Raw genomic sequence first — 22608 nt, 5'->3', positions numbered from 1 at the left:
TGGAACAGTTTTGCTGTTGCTGTTATTGGGACTGATATAGTCTACAGGTATTGGTTCTGTTAATACCTCATGTGGTTTTATTTGAATGGATGAGTGTGTGTTTGAGGCCTATGTTTTATGCATTTAAAATAGATGAAGTATATTTTGGCAAACTGAAAATTATAAATAAAGCTTTATATTTGTGGATGCATGTCTCTGTTCACTCTGTTCTAGGACCTGTTACACTGTCCTGTAGGATAGTGTTGGCGTAGTTGTTCTTGCTTATTTGGTTCCCTAATAAAGGTATTTTTAGTTCTTTTCAGTTGTAGGGACCTAATTCTAGTTTTGTTTATATATAACCCCACCCTCGAGTCGCTACACAGTGAATAGTGAATATTCTCTCTGACCAATCAGCAGTCTGTCGTGTTTTCACGTTACATTTTAGTATCCCTCAGCTCACTTGGAAACTCGACGGAGGTGAGGTGATACGAAAAAAAGTACCTGGAAGCAGGTGCAGGTACAACATTTCTACAATGGAAAACCAAACAAAGGCGAGTTGAGCCGACTAGCTTGGTTTGAGGGCGTGCCTGACACCACTAGCCACTTGGCAAGCTTTACGACGCCTTTTCATTGTGATGTGAAGTGAAGGGCTGGACTACAAACAAGCTGTTTTCAAGTGGTTCAGAGCAGTACTTTCTGTGGGAGAGAACTCCCTTTGGAGTGGACTTTGGGCTTTTTCACTTTGCAAACCTGTTACATGCACAAAAAAGATATATAACTCAATAAAGGAGAGGGAAAAAGCCAAAAAGCATAATACCACCTCTTTAACAAAAGGATAAACTTGATATCTGGGAAAGACCGTCCATTAACTTTGACTATGTCTCAAGACCAAGCATCATTGATATAAACAGAGTCCGCCTCCTTTAATCTCGCCAGAGTCTTGTGTTCTGGTGGCGTAGAACCTGGTTATTACTTCAATTACTTTCTTTATGCCAACAGATGTAGAGTAACGGCATCCAGGATCATGTAAAACGTAAAGACTTTTAATGATTTCAGTGTTTCAAGAACTGAAACCTGTGACTAAATGCGAAAAGCTAAATATTTTCTTAGATGAAAACTAAAGTAGTTCATGCATTTTATGATTAAACCTCCATTAAACCCCAGGTCTGTTTTTTTTATAGAAGTTCTTTGGATGTATTAAACCTCTTAAACCCTGCGGGGTCGCCCGCTTTAGCTGCTTAAATCGTGAACACAAATATTAATGTTTAAACACATGATCAGTGTGTCAGTATGGACATGCTACACATCCTTAGATCGGTTAGACTCTCCACAATTCAGTTGTTCAGTTCATTTAACACAAACAACAAGCCCCAAAGTATTTTTAATTCTTAACTGTATTGGAACCAGAGGAAAGAAAAAAAAGTGCTGAATCCTGTTACCTTTGAAGCCTCGTTAAGTCCGCTAGTTAAGTCTGAATGTGTCCATTCCTTGATTATTTATCTTCCTTTAGTCTGTAAGGGTCCACCGATCAAAAGAATAAACAAAGTCTTCAAGAAAAATTCATCCAAGTTATGAATCCTGTCATGTGAAGTCCATTGCTCTGTCTGCTAACTGCCGCACTTCTCTCATTCTGCACCCTGTTGTTGTTTTGTTAGTTGCTGCCTTCAAAATAAATGCGTACAAGCCGTCTGTCGGAGCTAGATCAAATGAATTACGTGTAATTGATATTATTTGATCATTTTTATACAACTATTATTCTGTTTGCTTTGTGCAAAATGAATTAAAGGCCTGTCCCATATGGGCGCCTGTCCCAAATATAAGCAGGGTCAATTTAGGGCTTTTCAAAGTTTTAGGTAAGTTCGTTTCCACCAGCTGGAGCGATTAAACCAGGCTATGGCAAGCGTAGTTACTTCAGTAGTTGACGTTACACATGGCTGTTATAAACAAGACATATGGTTTTCAAAATAGATACACAAAACCAGTTGCATGGAAGCTATGGCCATTGATCTTAGAAAAATGGAGAGAGGTCCTCAGAAATGTGTTTCAAGGGGCCAAGTTGCTACCTGCCATGTCTGCGCATGTCATCGGAATATCCGGCAAGACACCGACAGTATATACTTAAGTCAGAACTTAGGCCTATTTGGTAATAGTGTTTCCATCTCCCATTTAGCGCATTAAATATTTTTCGACAAAGGCAAAAAACACCTCAAGCGAGCGTAAAAACTTTTTCGGAAAATTAAGTTGTTTTTTATTTATTTTGCCGTTTCCATCAACTTTTTCTAATGTAATACAAAAAAAAACATAAACAAATGTTGAATGAAACACGCCTGGTGTCACAATGCTGGAAAATCAGGTACCCTCCCACTACAGTAATATGTTATTTTTATCATTGACTGCTCTGTGGTAAGCGCATTAACTCATTTACGTTTTTGGAGTTTGTGTGTTGGTAGCGTATTTTGCTGCTCTAAATTCAACCCAGTTAAACGTGATAGGTTCTTCATTACAGCAGCTAATTATCCGCTTTACATTTACTTACACTAGTTCTGTTCAAGCATTCATAGATCTGTCCTTTTTCTCTCAAAGTTGTTTACACGCTATTCAGTTTTGCTAATGTTAGCTACCTTACTTTAACTTAGCAGCTAGCGATGGCTTCTTTCTCTCGCTCTTCTGCTCTCTCTTGCCCAGTGTGCCACGTTTAGTAAACGTCTTTCTGGGAAAGACCTGATCTGATTAGGATTAGCATTAATCCCATTTTGGATGGGGTAGCTTTCATATCTAGAAATCTAGCCGAGTTTATTAGTGGACCAAATCAGTATCAGAATCAGAATTTACACACATTTTCACATATGAGGAATTTGCCTTGGTATGTATTGGTGCTTATATTGGTACACATGAACATGTCACAATCGCTCTGCTTGCTTCAGAGTCCTGGAGGGGTGCAGGTCTTGGAGGGATGGAATATGGCAACCAATCACCTTCTCAGCAGAGTGAATCATGGGTCGGGGGGTCAGGATCCCCCATCTGAGATTTGTCTCCCTCCAAAAACCATTAAATAATATAATGTTATATACTTAGAATAATTATGTAAGTAGTAAAACAATACAAGCCCAAACAGGGCAATAAAAGTGCGTTTTAAGTTTTGCCTCACAGTGGACTACTGCCTGCTTTACCTCACAGGAGTCTGGTGGGAGTAAACAAGTTCAAATTATTGATGGAAAAAGTCACTCTTTTGACAGACTCGAGTCATCAAATCTCAAATTTTGTCATTTCATTCATTTCTTTCATTTTAACTAGGCTGGTTATTGCGGCACTGCAGCCCTCTAGTGGGTGATTAAAAAAAAAAACAGCACAGTTCTCAAACACGAAAGGCTGCCTGGCTTGCATTAATTGACAGTATAATGCACAAAGTATAATGTACAAATTCACCTCTTGATCATTCTCTATCATCCTTCTATAAAGCCCCATGTGGCCTCAACCAAATTCAAACCATGTAAAAAACACAGAAATATGTTGTCAATATTCAATTAAGCCACTACTCCGGCTAAATCTGTCCATTTTCACAATCTTTCCTGCATATACTACCAGGCCAGCCATATATATGTATATATAATTACTTATATCTTTATATCTCTGAAGTGCTCATTCATCAGTAGCCTAATGTCCCTTTCCATGAGTAAAATCTGTATATTAACACCAGATTTGTGGGGAATATTTTGAAGTAATAAGCTTCACACACTAGATAAATAAAACACACTCTTATTAAAATTTAACAACTTTAATAATAATCTGGATAAAGCCACCAAGTTCTTAAAAGAACTCCAGCACAGAGAGAGGAAAAAAGACATAAACACAAAATATAAACGCAGAAGTTTGGTAGGTCTGGACGCAGAATGGGCCTCATCAGGTCCGGATTCTGCAGACAGAGAAACAAACATGAGCACATCGCTCTTAAACACTGCTGGTTGTTCACCTGTCAAGAGCTGTGAAACAACAGCACGGCTCTGTTGATAAAAAAGTTAGTCACCTTCTCTGGCAGACCCGGATCAGCTGTTAGCTGTAAACACAACACAGGGCTAACGCTAACGTTGCTATGTGGCTGTGTTTTAATGTTTTAATGACCGGGTGTGTTTGTTTTAGAGAGGAAACGACCTCAGAGGTAATTCGGCGCCTGGTAGAACCCTGTCAGGGTGCTGAAGTGGAGCAGGCCCAGAACAGCTCTCATCAGCTGTTAGCTGTAAACACTAGCAGGACTAAAGTTACGATACGGCTGTGTTTAAAACTACAGCACAACATCACTGCCCTGTAAAAATGTTATGCTTTATTAACATTAAGTGTCATATAATTAACAAAATAGATATATGATGTGTTGGACCATGACTTTAAAGTACCCTTTTTAAACTGTGTAGTCCTTGGTCCTGCGTGTTCTTTCATGAAGCAATAGGAGAAGATGTATTTGGTCCAAGTTAATCAGTTTTATTACAAGTAAATGAATAAAGCTTACAGAGTTCTGGGTTGATCTTCCTTTCTCTGACAAACAACAAGCTGTATCAGTTCATGAAGTCTGACTGGCTATCTCTCCCTGACCCAGTGTTTTAGTATACATCGTCATAAAACAATAAAACTAAAGTGTAGGTGAGTCCATGATTGGCCCACATCCTCTGACCCCAATGTTTGTCCTCTGACTCCACGAATCACCATGCTGTTGCTGGGCAGATTACGAGCGTAGTTCCTGAAATGAGATATCTTGGAGAAGAGATGTTTGTACCACATTCCAAACTACCCCTCACCCATTGTGAGGGGTGTCCTTATCTGATCATGCAGTGACCCCCTGTTTCTGCACCTCTCCAAAAAACACACACATCAGGTCTAGTTTAATAAATGATAAACCAACATATAAACTTCTACCTATAAAATACATCAGAGATCACTATAAGAAAACACAATAATTTTGGTTACTCTGAGTAATCATACTATCATAATCTCTCAAGTCCCCCTTTTGGTCTCATGAAAATGAGACCAATCAACAACTATCAGCCCATAATTACACTGTGGAGTCCTTTTCTTCGTTTCCCTCTCCCAGCCATGCCATTACCTCCGCCTGGACCATTTGATAGGGAGGTGGAGCATTCTTTTTCTCCACCGCTGCGAATATTGCACGCTCACAGAGAGACCTGATGCAAGGAATACAACAACAACCACACAATCCCACACAAGCAATCATACTCACGTGGTCTGCTGGTTGTTTGGTACCCCTGCCTCTCAGACCGTCCTCCCACCATAATATTGGTACCACAATCATACATGCAATTAATGAAACAATACACAAAAACCATCCCTTTTGGAAGAGCCCGTTGTCTGGGATGTACATCGTTCTTGTAGGGTCCTGTCCACCTTGGCTCAGACCACTTCCACTTGATCACCTTCAGTAAAACCCACTCCGTGGATGGCGATGTCCCTTCGTCCGACACCCCATTTGCTGCTGCAACCTGTTTGGAGAAAGCTGACACCAATGCTGTTAGTTGATCATAATAAGGTTTATACCTTACTGGGCTTTCATCTGCTTCCTCAGTGAGCAGTCCAGCTCCTGGTCCCGGGAACTGTTGTACCAACAGATACCTGTACCCATTCACCCTTTCCAAACATGTCTGTGTAGTCAATAATAATTTCTATCCCTGGCATTTTTGGAAAGGGAAATTTACCCTCATGCGGTTTTATTGTTGGTCGAACATTGTATCCAGTACATATGTGACACTCTCTGATATAGTTCTCAATCATAGCTGGTAGAAATGGGTGCCACCAGTGGGCTAACCTTCACATCTTTCTGCACTCTTTCCTCACATCTGTGTGGTTCTCCCACTCCCATGTTGTCTGCCATGTTGTAAATGTTATGTTGGGTGCCGTTAAAATCTTCTCCAGCCTAATTTTCCTGAGTGACGTCATGGTGAATGCTGTTGAACTAACAAATGCTACAATGCTGTGTGTTGAGTACTGTCACTGGATGACCCATCACTATGTGTGTTGTTTTCTGCAAAACTTTTGCCACTCCTGCTGCATGTCATGTCTGTCTTCAGTTGGATCTAGAGTTATGCTGGCATACATCAGCACCTGTCTACCTCCCCCTTTTTTCTGAAAAAGCATTTACTGTTTGTGATTTTTCGGAAACATCCAAAAAAAATGGTAACTGGTAGCCCGGTATTGCCAGGGCAGCAATACTGGTTAGGGCCTGTTTCAAAGCAATAAAACTGGCTTCGGCTTCAGTGGTCCAATTCAATCGGGCAGAGAGATTTCTCATGCCTTGCTCATTAAACAAGGCCCTGAGAGGGTAAGTTAATTCGCCATATGATGCCACAAACTGCCTGCTATACCCTGTCAAGCCTAGGAAAGACAACATGTCTTTCACAATGAGGGGTTTGGCATGGTGCAAAATAGATGACAGGTGTGAGGGTGACATCCCTGTACCTTGTCTGGAAATGATTCTTCCCAGAAATGAAACTTGCTGTCTACAACACTGCAACTTGGATCTGGAGACTTTAAAACCACAAGCGAAGAGCCTAGAGAGCACGGAATAAGTCGCAGTCAGGCAGGAATCAGAGTCCGGAGCAGTCAATAATATGTCATCTACATACTGTATCAAAACTACTCCGTAAGGGAGCTCAAGATCTGATAGATGCTGTTTCAAAATCTGGTTGTATAGATCAGGAGAAAGTATGAAACCCTGTGGCACTCGAGTGTAACAAAACTGAGTACCCTGGGAGGTAAAAGAGAAAATATCTCTAAGATGGTCAGCAAGTGGCAGACAGAAGAATGCATTGGCCAAGTCCATACATGTAAATCACTGGTGTTGTGGTGACAGAACAGACATTGCAGTATATGGATTAGGCACAGGTACTGTTCAAGTGGAAACAATCGCATTAATCCTACGTAAATCATGAGCCATGCGATATTTACCAGTGTTCTGCTTCTCTACTGGCAAGATAGGTGTGTTCCACTGTGACTGAGATTCCTCCAACACCCCTGCTGCTAACAGTCCCTCAATAGTGTCTGCTATTCCCTCCTCAGCTTGTTGCTTATATGGATACTGCTTCTGCCAGATAGGCGTGCAATCCGAGACGTCAAAGGTCACAGGTTGCACATAAATGCAGTGCTCTACATCTGTAGGGCCTGCTGACCATAATGCAGATGGGAGTGAATTTAACATCACCTCTGCATCTTGATGGTCTGTTTTTCCCTACCATGGAACCTCTCAATTTGTCTGTGTTCCAAAGTAACCTGATCTGTAGTGGCCTTAACAATTTCTTGCAAGCCTTTTCAGATGAAGAATAAAAAACATAGGGTAACTGGGTCGAAACCCAGTCAGATATCGACTCCAAGCGCTTACACATAGGGCCCAAATCGTTAGCCTGATGGTCTGAACTTATAGCTAAAGTGATATGGGGTACAGCTTCACCCTGAAATTTATACCATGTCATCTGTTCCTCAGTGAGTTCAACAACCGCAGCCACACCTTCTTTTCCCACCAGGATACAACTAGAATTAATATCCCACTTGAGGTCGATGACTTCATTGAAGAATGCCTGCTGATAAATTTCATCCCTATCATAGAAAAGGGTCACATGGAGAGGGGTCCAAAGGAGGGGTGTAGCTTTAGGATCCAGGGTCGCCAGTCTCGATACAGGTGTTGTATTCCTCCAGCACATGCAGGATCAGTTGTCAGTAGGCCCCAATATATGTCGGCCCATATTCCTGGAGCTGTGGGAGACAAATCTGCTGACAGCAACATCTGAGAAGTTGATTGCATTATAGAGATTGAGCAGTTCACAGAATAACCATTACGAATAGTCACCACCAGCCCTTGAGGTCCACACAAAATGAATGCACCACATTTGATAAGCACATCTCTTCCCATCAGATTTGCTGGGCATAAGGGAGAGGAAATATATGAATGCATAAAAGTCTGATCTGCAACCCTGGTAGGTAGAGGTCTGGTGAATGGCAGGTTTTCCCGAGAATCCAACTAATTCCACTCTTGAGGATGACAGCTGTGATTTAGGCACATCACAGTTAATGGTGGAATAGCGTGCCCCTGAGTCCACAATAAATGGCAGTTCATCATCATTTATCCTCATATGCAGGTAGGGGTCTGCCAGACCTACCGGCTGTGGGGTTCTCGGGCCTCTTCAGTACTGTTCCCAGTGCTCAGTCCAATCCACTTGAGGGTACTGGCCCTGGGGAGCTGCTGCTGCATATGGCGCCTGATGCTTAGGTGGTAGACCTTGAAAACGTGGCCTATATCCTCCTCTAGGGGGAGCTATCTGACCCCTTTGTCCTGGCATTGCCTCATATGGACATGTGTTCCTCCAGTGATTTAAATCACCACAATTACAGCAGCCATTTTTTGGTGGATGTCCCCTGAATCCTCCGCGACCCCTTCCCCGACCCCTGAAGCCTCCATATTGCCCCCGAGGTCCCCCACGATAAGGAAGGTGTGTCGGGACCCACAGTGGTGTGGGATGTAGGTCAGGAGTGGGTGCACCACAGACGGGTGGCTGCTGCTGTTGAACCATCTGAGTTGCAGACTTTCTGCCTTCTTTCTTTGCCTCATTTGCCTTTTTTCTAGCTTCCTCCAGTTGTAATTTTGAATTTATTTCTACCCCTCTTAATCTGATTTTAGTTTCACAAAGTAATTTTCAAATTCCACTGAAAGAAATATCTGACACACACGGTTCACTTTTAACACATTAAGAATAATTCAAAGATTATTACAATAAATTTTTTCATCTTATTGAATAGGTCAAATTGAACATTAGTCAGAGTTAATGCACTGTAATATGTCAAAAGTGGTATAAGAAGTAAATGTTTATGTTTCATTTCTTGTTAGATGAAGAGCTTTTTTAAACAAATTGTCCACTGAAATAATGATGTCATTAATTCATTAAATATTGAGTCAGACAGGGAAGATACTTTTTAGAAAATGCCTCCACTCATTATTATTATTATTATTATTATTATTATTATTATTATTATTATTATTATTATTATTATTATTATTATTATGCTAAACTATGCTATGTTTGTTATACTTTTTAGTACTAATTTACTACTGTCTGTTTCTCTCTGAAACAGTGAACAGGTGCTGAAGTCATTAGTGGTCTGAGGGCTCCTCCTCTGGTGGCTTCATGTTACAAGTGTTCAGGCACTGAGGTTTTTGTTCAGGTCTGCTGATGGTTTGTGTTATTGTGGATATCTGGCACAGTAATACACAGCAGTGTCTTCAGGCTGCACATTCTGTCCGTTTAGAGTCACTGTTTTGCTGGAAGAGTCTAAGTCGATACTGAACTTGTTCTTTAGTGAATCTTTGTAGCTTGAAGTGTATCCAACACGTGCACTTCCAATCCACTCCAGTCCTTTCCCTGCAGGCTGTCTGATCCAAGCTGTGGCATAGCTGCCCAAAGAATAAGAGACCTGACAGGTGATGGTCAGACGTTGACCTGGCTGCACAGTCACAGAGGCTGGCTGTGTCAACTGTTCACACTTCACACCTGTTAAAAAAAGAAAATGTTTAGTAACAAATGATCAAGTTATACTGCAAAAGAAGAACTGCTGACTTTGACAAATCCAGAGAGACTCACATCCAGCTGCCAACAGCAGCAGCAGAGCTGCAGAAAACATGGTTTATGTTGAAAGTGACGTGCTGTGAACTCCACTGACAGCCTGATGGGAAGTTTTTATAGCTGAGTAACAAGGAAGGTCACTGAGTTTGCATAGAATCAAACACATGAAGCATCAATGTTGGTCTAACTGGAGCCAATAGAAGAGTCTGTTGACTGTTATTATATCTGCAGAGTGAAAACATGCCTGGAAATCACCTCTGCTTTACATATGATAATTTAATTTCACTACACATCTTCAAAATGTCCCTGCATTAACAGAAATAAAACAACTGTTGACTTTTAATGTCTGTATTGATATCAATTCAATATTTAAAAAAATTATGAAAATGAATGCAACAACTATTAGGATCATTATTACTATTCTTAATGTGAATACTAACGAGTCAAGGATTATGCAAAGCTTCATTAAAATCAGCATTGCGATAATGATGATGTGCACCCATGGGAACTAAAGGACCCACTACCATTAACACTTTCCATAAGCCATATTATCTAATTATTAAAAAACACTTTAAATATAATTTAAGCTGTTTTGTGAGATATATTATGTATTACCAGAACCTTCTACATCACATTGATGATTAATTTCAACTGTCTGAGCACAGCTTTTTTTGAAACATTTACAACATTTATTTATTTGTTCATTTAATTACTACTGTAGCCTACTTATTGCAAAGACAAAACCAGTGCCAGCAGCAGGATCATGTAAATAAAATGAAAGTTATGTAAGTTTGCTTGCATAAAATGAATTTAATGGTTTCTGGTTGTTGACATGACATGGCAATTTCACTGTCACAGAAGATTAAAATGAATAAAGATTATTTTGTCATGATTTAGAGTGCAGTAAATGCTTAAACCTTTACCTAACCTGTTGTTGTAAAAACAGCTTTGTTATTAGTTTTCTTACATTTTTGAGCCAAATATCAAAATTGTCATTTGATGTGACTTTCTCAAGCATGGTTCCAAAATTACAACTTTTAAAAAATAAAATGACACGCATAAAAATGTTGATAAATACTTCAGGCATGATGAAAGTGTCTATTTTAGGTTATAGCTAGGTTAGCTAGGTAAAACATGGTCATTAACTGGCACAAACAGGCTGAAACATCCATCCTCATCCTCTGGTGCCAAACCTGTAACTGTCAGAGGACAAAGATGTCCCACAAGTCGTCAAAATGCATTTTAAATTATTAATTCAGATTTGTTTAACTCCTTTGTATTCTTTTGTGTCAATTTTTAGTGCTCCTGAGATGCACTGGTATAAGTGTCATGAAAATAAGTAATGTGAAATGTGAAACTTTTTCTACACAGAAAGGAGTAGGTCCTAAGAGAACAACGAAGAAAGTAAATTGAAATGAAATTTAAAAAAAATAATAATAATAATTTCGTTTTTGAACAACTTGGGTGACATTGATATTGTTGTTTTTAATCAAAATTATATTTTCTTTCTTCTCTAACACCAAAATAATTTCACTTGGTTTGCTCTATCAAGGAGTCAACTTTGATTATGTCGATGAAAAATTGTTTTGTTTTTTTAAAATACGGCTGAAATTGACATTGTTTGCATCAACATGACATATTGAAAGTTAAATAAAACAGCTTTAATGTAATACTATTTACTTCCTCTTTAATGCAATGACTACCATTATTGTCCTATAGTGTGACACACATAAAAGAACCAAAAATGTGTGTTTATCTCAAAATATCTTTAATAAAAACAGTTCAGTATTTCAGCAGGAGAGACATAGTGATCACTCATCATAAATTTGTAAAATTTGTTTCAACAGTTTTGAAAGGATGACATCAAAGTTTAACTCACTTTGATTCAAACAGTGCAAGTCCAAGTTCAATTCATGGGGAAAAATAGTGTTATTTTAAATTTCATATCCAATAAATAACAGTATATGAAAAAAAGGGTCTTACAATTAAGATGAATCTCTTTCATGTTTGTATATTATTAAAGACTTTCTTTCTTAATTTTGTTATGTCACACTAGGACACATTTCCAGTGCAGTTCAGTGAAAATAAAAATAAAAAACAGGGTAAGAATGAACAAAATTAGTGACCCCTTATATTATCTTAAAAATTGTGTTTTAGAAGAAAATGTACTCTCTCTCTCATTTACAGACTCTAGTGGAGCAGCTCCTTCAGGGTTCTTCATCTTGAGATCTACTTCTTGTCTGCTGAGATGAACTGACACTGACAGATGGGGCTGCAGTCACTGCTAATGGTGAACGCCTTATAGTCAAACTTTACAATGTGCTGAATCAAGTTAACACATGGCTTTTGTTTAGAATAGTATCAACTATCCTGGTATCCAGTGTACATGAGCAGCAGGAGTGTTAAGCTTTAGTTCAGTCCAGGGTTCAAGTGTCAATCAGTTAAGATTAATGAGAACACCAGATCTGAGTGTCTCCTTTTACAGAGGTTGGAGAAACTTGACACTGACTATCCTCTACTGATTTTATAAAAGAAACTGCAACAAATTATTTTCACTAATATTATGACTCACTTAGATTGTGCATAAGTTACACTATTGTGTCTTAATTTTTATAAATGTATAGTATTTGTAGTAGTTTATTTTTGGCAACTAGATTGTTGTGCTGCTGCTGTTATAAAGAAGTGATCTTTATTGTGTGTTATATGTTTAATGTTTAGTAAATATATTTCTCAGGAACACTCATCAGGACTTTTTATAATGCATTATTAACACAAATATGCAATGTAAAATATATAGAATGTAAAACAGATAACAAAAATAAATATTAAAAATAACATATATAAAATAAAGTATGTAATATGAATTGCTAAGGGGAAAAAAGTCATGCTCTCACAGTCTAAAAGATGAGTCCAGTAGGATTTTGTACAGCTGCTCAACCAACTCCAGACATGACTGAGAGTAGTAATTGGTGCCACCATCATTTCTGACTGTGGAAACCCAGTCCTTTTCCCTTAACCTGTCTGACCCAGGCCATCCAGAAGCTGCTGAAAGTGAATCTAGAGGTTGTACAGGTCAATCTGTGGGATTCTCCAGGCCTTTTAACCACTGATTCATATTCTGTCAGAGTCTACACACAAGAGACTGCAGAGACACAAACAAATATAAAACTGTAAATCAAACAAAACATCTTTCTTACTTTAACTTTGTACTTTTGCAATCTTAGCTAAGCAGTCAACAATGATCAGTCTTAAAACACAGGCCATCAGAGTAAAAGAACAGGCGAATCATGTTACTACATGGCTTGTATATGTGTCAGGCAGTCAAACAGTATCGATATGAAGGCCCCCCAAGAACCAGAACCAGCTGCTTCCAGTGTCCTTTTCTTCACATTTTTCTCATTCTCACAACACAGTGTTAAAAGTTTCATACTTACAGTATGAAATAGCAAAAACATGTTTCACATCATGGAAATAATGGATGGAAGCTGCTAATCTATCAAAATGTTCAAAAGAACTAGGAAGAAGAAGTTGTCTCATTTTATTAGTAAAATTTGAACAAATGGAAGACCACGTGTATTATTAAGCACAATAGCCAACAGAGCGTGTCGCCACCATAGATTCTCCTACATGCTTGCAAAGTGAGGGGTGATCGGTGACTGAGCCGTTATTTGCCATTCACAACCCTCACCACTAGATGCCACTAAAACTTACACACTGAACCTTTAAACTGTGTGTCCACTGTTCTCTGTCATCCTCTCTGCAGTCAGATAAGTAGAGGTGGAAGACATCTGAGTTTTGCATTGACTCCTCCTCACAGGAAGAGTTCTGTTCTGTTACTAAAATTCATGAATAAACATTAGTTGTAACATGTTAACAAAAAACGCAATCAAGCAACTAAAAAGGAACATTTAATATATGTATGTACATGTATGTATGTCGACTATGTTCTCAGGTGATAGCTTTGCTGTGATGTCATCCTCTATGTAAAGAACTGCAAGTTATGAAAACCATTGTTGACCGCAGCCAAATCCGAGGGGTTGTGACCCGTTTTCCTTTGGGCGCAAGGGGACCAGGAGTCTGATACTCAACTTCTACATCCCTAGGTACAAACACATTATTGTCCCAGCAGAACTGTTTCACTGATCTTCATATGTCGCTCTATAATGTAGCTTCCTGTCTGAGATATGAGACTAGGCCAATGGAGAGATGTGGTTACCACACACCTTCTCACAAGTTGAGGCAATGATATCACATATGCCAGATATTTTTGTCTGTTTAAACATGGGAACGGACTGAGCCGATACAGGGGGCGTAATCGAGTGTTAAGTTTCATTTCTGTCATCAGATTGAAGTAGAGAAGAAGAGTTTGCTTTGGTGGAGGCGGTCTTTATCGGCCTCTGCTGGCGACCAGTAGGAGCTACACAGACATCCAAGATATGTTTTGTCGATTCGTCTTGTCGAGACGAACAAAATGAGACCACTTGCAGCCCTGTAGGATGTTCTGTTCAAGAAGCTTTTTGTTATTTGGAACGTGGTTGTATGGAGAGAAATAATGTTTTGAAGATAACTATCAATAAAAGTGAACATATAAACAGTAAATATGGCCAAAACACGGATCTTTGCCTGGTATATTTTTGAAAGATTGTTTATTAACTGTTGTATATCAGTTTCTTTTCATCAAATTTACAGTTACGGTTGTATTCCAGGTGTATTAGAAGATATTCAGGTGCATTATAATCTACCTTATGATGGTTTTGATGGTTTATTGCATTAAAATATAGCTTTTTTTACCAGGCGAGGATGAAAATATCATATTTTTTCTGTATTTCATCTCCATGTAGTCTGTAATGGTAAAATAAATATGTTAATGTACAATGGATTTATATTCCTTCGCTTCTGACCTTTCAAAGGAGACCAGAATTATGCATCTAGGCCTAATGGTTGAGGAGATATTACTGATTTATTTTGGGTATGTTATTTTAGATGTTTTTCCTGGAAAACTTTTTGCCAGGAACACTTACAACAGTTAAAATGTTGGCGCTAAGATTCACAAAAAAATCACACTTAATTCTGCTGGTTTGAGGTGTATTGTCAGATATCTTAATGATGTTTGACCTGACACTGAGAAAAAAAATGTTTTACATACAGTACAAATTGGAGCAATACTGAACATCACTGTGGATTCACTATTTGACCGATCTGAAACAGAGAATGTGCAATGAAAATATCACTGGGTGTGATGGCATTTTTTCATTTTCTGGATCTACCTGATCTGAGAATGTCAATGATGTGAGGGGGTCTAATGAGTCCTGTAGGTTTTTGTACAGCTGCTCAACCAACTCCAGTCACTGTGAGTCTCGAGCACAATAATAAACAGCAGAATCTTCAGTCTTCAGACTGTTCATCTGCAGATACAGCTGCTCTTTGCTGTTGTCTCTGGAGATGGTAAACCGGCCTTGAACTGACTGAGAGTAGTAATTGCTGTTACTACCCCGATCAGTAGCAATCCACTCCAGTCCTTTTCCAGGAGCCTGTCTGATCCAGGCCATGTTGTAGCTACTAAATGACAATCCAGAGGCTGTACAGGTCAATCTGTGGGATTCTCCAGGCCTTTTAACCACTGGTTCAGATTCTGTCAGAGTCTGACAATCAACACCTGTTAAGCGGATAAAAAACATCAAGTGAAATAACCTGGTGACACAAATATATGATATAAAAGACCTGTGAAGATCTTCACCTGCCCAGCAGACAGTTAAAAGCAGCAGTCCTGTCCTATAGTCCATCATGTTAAACTGTGTGTCCACTGTTCTCTGTCATCCTCTCTGCAGTCAGATAAGTAGAGGTGGAAGACATCTGAGTTTTGCATTGACTCCTCCTCACAGTGTGGAACTGATTTGACTTGGATCTCAGTTACTGTTTGGTGAAACTAGAGAATCAGTGTTTACTGTACATGAGTGATGAGAAGAGTTTCATGTTTCACTATAATTTACACAATAGGTGGACAAACATTACATAATTTAGTTGCTTTTTTATTAAGTCTACATGGCAATAGTTTTTTCACTCAAATACATTTTAAAAGAAAAACAGCAAATATCACTAAAATGTGTTCATCATGTTATACTGTTAATTTTCTCACAAAGTGTTCATAAGTCAAACCATTTTCAGGACATTAGGGAAAAGAAAACCCCTACACCCCTATACAAATTAAGAAAAATGTTAAATATTATTTGTAACTCCTGAGTACATGGATACCATGATTATCCAGGCAATCCAAAGAAATTATCCAGTTGAACATGTAACCTGAGTTAGCCTGTGGTAGACATCCCCCGGCATCTCCCGAGCAGCCGGGAAGGGGTGGCTGGGTGACTGTCCGAAGAAGTGGTCACCACCAACCTGTTCCCGTTTCTAACAGATTTTCCCCACTCAGCAACACACCCGCTGAGAAACCAACTCTGATCATTGGCAGCTCCATTTTGAGAAACGTGAAGTTAGCGAAGCCAGCAGCCATAGTTAAGTGCATCCCTGGGACCAGAGCGGGCGACACGAGTCTTATTTGAAACTGCTGGCTAAGGATAAACGTAAATACAGAAAGATTGTTAATCACATCAGTGGTAATGACTCTGGTTACGCCAATCAGAGGTCACTAAGATTAATGTTGACAAGTGCAAAAGAATCAGAGAATTAAATGTGGACTCTTAAACATCAGATCTCTCTCCTCTAAAGGTGTACTAGTAAATTAATTGATATCAGATTATGATATTGATTTATATTGTCTTACTGAAACCTGGCTGGGTGATGGAGAATATGTTAGCCTAAATGAATCCACCCCTCCCAGTCATATTATTCCTCACATTCCTCGAGTCACAGGCCGAGGATGTGGAGTTGAAGCTATCTTCGACTCTAACCTACTAATCTGCTCTAAACCTAAACTAAATTATAACTCATTTGAAAGCCTTGTTCTTAGTTGTTCACACCCAAGCTGGAAATCACTGCAACCAATTCTATTTGTTATAGTTTACAGACCACCTGGTCCGTGCTCTCTCAGTAGTGCATTGGCTCCTCCTCATAGTGAGGAATTGGATTTAACTTGGATCTCGGTTATGGTTTGGTGAAACTAGAGTATGAATGTTTACTGTACATGAATGATTCCTCCAAGAGTTTTATGTTTCAGTATAATTTGTGTGAAAGGTTGACAAATACATTAGATAAGATAATTGCTTTATTATCGGGTGGTGACGGCGCAATGGATAATACACATGTCTTTGGTGTGAGACAGACATATAATCTCTGTTGTGTTGTGTAAAACAAGTTGTAGTGAAAACTGTAGTCCTCTCTGCAGTCATACTAATAAAGGTGGAAGACAACTATGTTTTGCACTGACTCGTCGAGTGTTGTTTTTAATTTGTTGAACTTGATAATAAATAATGGAGGTTGCAACACCAGCCAAAGTCCACAAAGTGATTTTCATACTACAATAAAGAAAATCTGACATACATACAGTTTTTCCAACAATACTAATTTGATTACTACAATCATGTAATAAAGGTTGTGAGAGAGAAGAAACTTTTTGGAAAATGCCTTGACTATATATTTAAAAAAACTAAAACTTGTGGGATATTCCTTTTACTTTCTCGTTGCTAAATATGTCTATTTCTCTCTTTAACAGTGATCTGGTGTTGCAGTCATTAGTGGTCTGAGGGCTCCTCCTCTGGTGGCTTCATGTTACAAGTGTTCAGGCACTGAGGGGTTTTTGTTCAGGTCTGCTGATGGTTTGTGTTATTGTGGCTCTCTGGCACAGTAACACACAGCAGTGACTTCAGGCTGCACATTCTGTCCGTTTAGAGTCGCTCTGTTGCTGGAAGAGTCTAAGGACAAACTGAACTTGTTCGTTAGGGAATCTTTGTAGCTTGAAGTGCATCCATCACATCCGCTTCCAATCCACTCCAGTCCTTTCCCTGCAGGCTGTCTGATCCAAGCTGTCCAGTAGCTGCTAAGAGAATAAGAGACCTGACAGGTGATGGTCAGACGTTGACCTGGCTGCACAGTCACAGAGGCTGGCTGTGTCAACTGTTCACACTTCACACCTGTTAAAAAAGAAAATGTTTTGTAACAAATGATCAAGTTATACTGCAAAAGAAGAAATGCTGACTTTGTCAAATCCAGAGAGACTCACATCCAGCTGCCAACAGCAGCAGCAGAGCTGCAGAAAACATGGTTTATGTTGAAAGTGACGTGCTGTGAACTCCACTGACAGCCTGATGGGAAGTTTTTATAGCTGAGTAACAAGGAAGGTCACTGAGTTTGCATAGAATCAAACACATGAAGCATCAATGTTGGTCTATCTGGAGCCAATAGAAGAGTCTGTTGACTGTTATTATATCTGCAGAGTGAAAACATGCCTGGAAATCACCTCTGTTTTACATATATTTTCATTTCAATGCAAATGTAGCACCCCGTTAAATATATAGATTGTTTCCTCTGTGTTCTGCTAATAGAAATACAGTATATCCTGAAATATGGGCCAGTTCATTTGTCCCTGGTGTGTAGTACATTTTTGTATTAATATGTATTAATTAAGTTATGATTTGTGAGGTGTTCAAATATCCTATGTTGTGAGTAGCCCTTGAACCTCCCAGGTCATTTTCTTTTGTATTGGGTGGCCTGGTGTCAGTTTTATTCATTATCCAATCAGAGCAAATCAGAAAGCAGTTTTGCAGTCTCCCGGGTTTTGAGGGGGCGGGACTAAAAAAAAAAAACGGAAAACAAACGAAAAAAAAAAAGAAGAGAAGCCGAGGAAAGAGGATAGATACGCTCAGAGCTGGGAGATGTTGTAGGTTCCGTAGGATTAATAATATTACTTGTCCTTTGTCCTTTGTCAGTGTGAGACCTGTTAGCGCGGGAGAGTGAGCTGTGTTTTGGAGCTGGTTAAATCGGCCACTGAGATTCTACTGAAGCGGAGCTAACGCCATAGCCACGTGCAGACTGCTACTACATAGCCAGAAACCTACTTTTGTCGCCGAGTTTCTGAGTGAGTATGGACATTGCGAATTGTAATGGAATTGACATGTTTAGACAAGATAAAGTAAAGCTCATTAGTGTTTGTGAATTTCTGGCCAGTGTGCGTGGGATGCTGCCACCCATGCTGCTGCAGTAGATGTGCTCAGGTTCTTGCCGCTGCAGGGCGGAGGTGTCTGTGTTTTTGTGCACGGACGGAGCCTCAGGCATCAGCATCTCTCCACTGGACAGAAGGGTTCAGAAGGACTGTCACTATAAGCTTTCTGTTACCAAGGAACCGTGAGTACAGAAAATATTTTTCTGGGAGGTTGCAGCTGAGCTCCAACAAGCGCGCCAACGTTGTGGTACCACAAACTGAGGAAAAAAACCCGGGTATTGTTCCCCTTACCAAAATAAAGTATACTTCAAGTTTATTTTACTAAGTAAACTTAAGTAACGTTCAAGTATATTTCCCAAGTATACTTTACATACTAAGTATACTTAGATCATAGTACTAGTAGCATACTTGTAAGTGTACTAATTTATTACTTCTTGGGACTAAATTGGCCCACTTTTTAGTATATAAAAGTATACTTTTAAGTATACTTAAAGTGTAAGAGTGGTAAACTTTGAGTTCACAACTAGTTTACATCCAAGTTTTATTTTGTACTGCAGTTGTACTACAAGTGAACTTATAGATATTATAGATACTGCTAGTTTACTAGTTATATACTTCTAGCCTGGATTTGTAGTTTATGAAAGTACAGTTTTAAGTATACTACTCAGTAAACTACTAGTTTAATAGTTTTTATACTATAAGTGTACTTGTAAGTTTTCTTTCAGTGAACTTAACATCATACTTATAGTTTACTATTTATATATTATTTTTGCGCTGTGTACTACTAGGTTACTACTTACATATTAGTATTATACTTGAAATATACCTTTTACTGTACTTTATGTACACTTGATGTTAACTCACTCTACCAGTGGACTAAACATATAAATATTCACAAGACAAACTCAGGAGTCAAAATAGTCATTTACTTTATAAATCAAAGTTTTCAAACAAATATTGTTTTGGATGTCCAGTTCAAACAAAGGACAACACAGTACGAACACATAGCTAGCTACCCACAAACAGGTTGTACTTCTTTAGTTTCTGCATTTAAAATATACTACTAAGTTTCCCATTAGCTTATAGTATTTATACTTGAAATAAACCATTAACTGTACTTTAAGCATGCAGACTTGATGTTAACTTGCATGTACACAACCAGCGAACTATACATGAACACAAGGTAAAACTCGGGAATGAAAATAGTTTTTTTCTCTACAAATCTAAACAAATATTGTTTTGGATGTCCAGTTCAACAAACAGTATAAACACATATGTAGGGTCACTAGCTCCCCACAAAGAGGTTGTACTCCTCTAGTTTCTGCCCTGTTAAATGGCAGAGGAACCACACAACTAAATGTTCTTTTCATACGGTCTTCTTTGCAGTAGCTTGCTTGGTGTAGCTTTCGTTGTTGCATTTTTTTCTTATGATGCGTCTCACATCATGGATGCTGATGTTAGGAAATTTCGACAGAGCATGGCCTGTGAGTTAAAACACAAATACAACTCAAAACATTACTTTATAACTGATTTCTCTATCACCAAATTTACCATCCAGAATTAACACAATAAACAGTCAAAGGAGCATGTAGGGATATGCAATTCAACTTGAGTTTTTGAGTATTTTTTTCAGATAAGTTTCTGAATATTAATGCAATCTGCAAAATACTATATTTACATGTAACTGAAAATGTCCTTTAAACGCCTACCTTTACATAGATTAGGGTAAGCGTTTTTAGGGCATCATCAAAGTGGGCTTTTTGTGTGCATTGTTTGCATAATTTGTTTGCCACATTCACAAATCTGAACTGATGATCCCAGATTCTACTTTTAGAGATTAGAGACTTTTCACATAATGTTTGAAAGGTATCATTTTTTTCCATGTTGGAGGTAACAGTAATTGAACCACCGTCACCTCCAACATGGAACACTACAGTCAGTTTGTAAAAAGAACTGTATGAGTAATGCTTAGGAATTTATTTTTAATGAAATTTTCCTTTAATTAAATGCACTCACCAACTATAGCTTCAAGTTTTGTGTTATCGAGTTGTGGCTTGGATTCCATGTCTTTGTGTGCCCCAGACTGTCTCCCCGTCAAACTTGAATGGGACAGCGTTTCCCTGCCGTAGACAAGCACAGCAAGGTCCCCTATGTAGACCGATGGATTTGCAGTCCCCAGACAGTTAAGCTTTCGTCTAGGGACTTTGACATCAGAGCCTGGCACAAGAGACACCTGCAAAATAACAGACTGATCACTTAGATTGTAACTGGTCTAACATTGTTTTTACACAACAAAGTTATGAAAATACAATCATACACATTCCCCGGGAAATCTATGTATTCATCAACACTGCACTTTGCATATTAACCAAGTTATTATTCCCTGACAAGACGGGAAATCTGGGAGGTGTTTTATTTCCCAATAAAAAACATGAATTAGAGTGCAAAATGCTACTGTGCCACGCAAGGGAGAACCTTGCCACACGGCTGTGTAGTGTCTGCATTGACATTAACCTTTCTAGTGGGAAAAGTGGGAATACCTCCTTGGTTTCCTGTCTGGTTAGGCAATACATAATAACCAGTTAACATGCACATTTACCACACAGTTGAATATTTAGATTTTCCAGGTAATGTGTATAGTCACTGCCAAGTCGTTATAGATTTACCGACAAATTTTATAATCAACATATTGACACATGGACTGTGACATATCTATGTATGAGATTTAGTTACCATATCATCAGACACCACTTCAGGAGAAACGCATGCAGAAGCTGGTGAGTCTACAGATGCTGTTGGTGTTGACCAGTTGGATGCAGAAGTTGAGGTCTGGTGTGTGACTTTTTCAATTACTTCTTTCAACTTTGTTACTACTACCGGAAGCTCTGTTAAAAGAATGAAGATATAAATGATTATAAGACCAGGGTGCAAAAGCTTAGATTGTCTGCAGGTTTCAGAAAGATTAATATAAGACATGTTAAGAGTTTTTTATGCCATCTGATTATATTTAATAAAAAAAAAATAGGAACAATTTTTGACAATTTTGTGCTTTTTTTCGAAGGCTTTCACTAATATTTAATGAACCAAGGAAACCTTCCAATTTATATGACTTGGTGGATAAAGGGGGAATGTTGTCAGCGTTCACCCATTAGGCAACATGAAGGTGTTGGTCCAAATTGACTGGCAATCTTTAATGTCAATGTCTTTAAGTTAAGTGTACGAAACTGCCATTTTCAGGCTTTGACTTTCAGTGATGCAAAGATTTTTTTATTTTTCTATCTGGCCGGTATTCTTTGGTTGTGTAGTGAACAACGGTGTGGATTTGTGCATTTTATATTGAATAAATTTGGAGCTACTCTAAATTCCTTTCTCCTCCCCAGAGAAGAAGGGGAGAGGTCAAAGTTGCTTTCTCTAAGTGCTATCCCGACCATAAAACTGGCACCTTTTTGATTCCGAAGCTGATAACGCGGGGCCTGACTGTTAAACTGACAAAGGGACACGAACCAGCCATTGGCATCTCCCTGAACAGCCTATCAAAACTGGCCCCCCCACACACGTTTCCATGGCAACTGACCTTATTCTTTGTTTTATTACCACAAAAAGGAAAACCCCTGTCTCACCCAAGTGTGACATGGTCCAGACACTGAACTTTCAATGTAAAAAGGACTGCAGTCTCCAAAGACTCAAAGCATTTAATTAAATCTTTAGTTACCTGATTACGTTTGCCTCTATTTGAGTAGTTATGTTAACTGTTGTTGCTATCTGTTGTTGATATTAGTGCTGAAAAGAAGTTACTTGTGCAGCGTTTTTATTTTCAGCAAGACACTCCTTCATCTAATGTAAACCAAGCTGTCCTCATGTAACCTGAGCTCCCCCAAGTGGCCGAAATAAGTATTACATGCCCTT

At 38.8% G+C, this 22608-nt stretch overlaps 1 long non-coding RNA gene and 3 gene segments (V, D, J or C); all 4 read right to left on the bottom strand.

The window, feature by feature from the left end:
* Window positions 1-9210: 9210 nt before the first annotated feature.
* On the bottom strand, window positions 9211-9651 carry LOC119917564. The segment is given in 2 exon segments: window positions 9211-9518; window positions 9609-9651. Coding segments are annotated over 2 exon segments (348 nt in total).
* A 5186-nt stretch (window positions 9652-14837) lies between these two features.
* On the bottom strand, window positions 14838-15382 carry LOC119887090. The segment is given in 2 exon segments: window positions 14838-15246; window positions 15328-15382. Coding segments are annotated over 2 exon segments (360 nt in total).
* A 1966-nt stretch (window positions 15383-17348) lies between these two features.
* Window positions 17349-17803, bottom strand: LOC119887101. The segment is given in 2 exon segments: window positions 17349-17674; window positions 17764-17803. Coding segments are annotated over 2 exon segments (348 nt in total).
* Window positions 17804-19607: 1804 nt separating this feature from the next.
* On the bottom strand, window positions 19608-21189 carry LOC119887123. Its single transcript, XR_005441626.1, has 2 exons — window positions 20719-21189; window positions 19608-20184 (listed from the first exon to the last, which is right to left on the bottom strand). It is a non-coding gene; the product is annotated as an uncharacterized LOC119887123 (long non-coding RNA).
* Between the last annotated feature and the right edge of the window lie 1419 nt (window positions 21190-22608).

The sequence above is a fragment of the Micropterus salmoides genome, unplaced genomic scaffold (genome assembly GCF_014851395.1).
Source record: "Micropterus salmoides isolate LMB-PRFRI ecotype aquatic unplaced genomic scaffold, ASM1485139v1 Ms_hic_scaffold_10, whole genome shotgun sequence".
Taxonomy (NCBI): domain Eukaryota; kingdom Metazoa; phylum Chordata; class Actinopteri; order Centrarchiformes; family Centrarchidae; genus Micropterus; species Micropterus salmoides.
The sequence above is the reverse complement of the archived record's forward strand: the minus strand, read 5'-3'. Positions and strand labels throughout refer to the sequence as shown.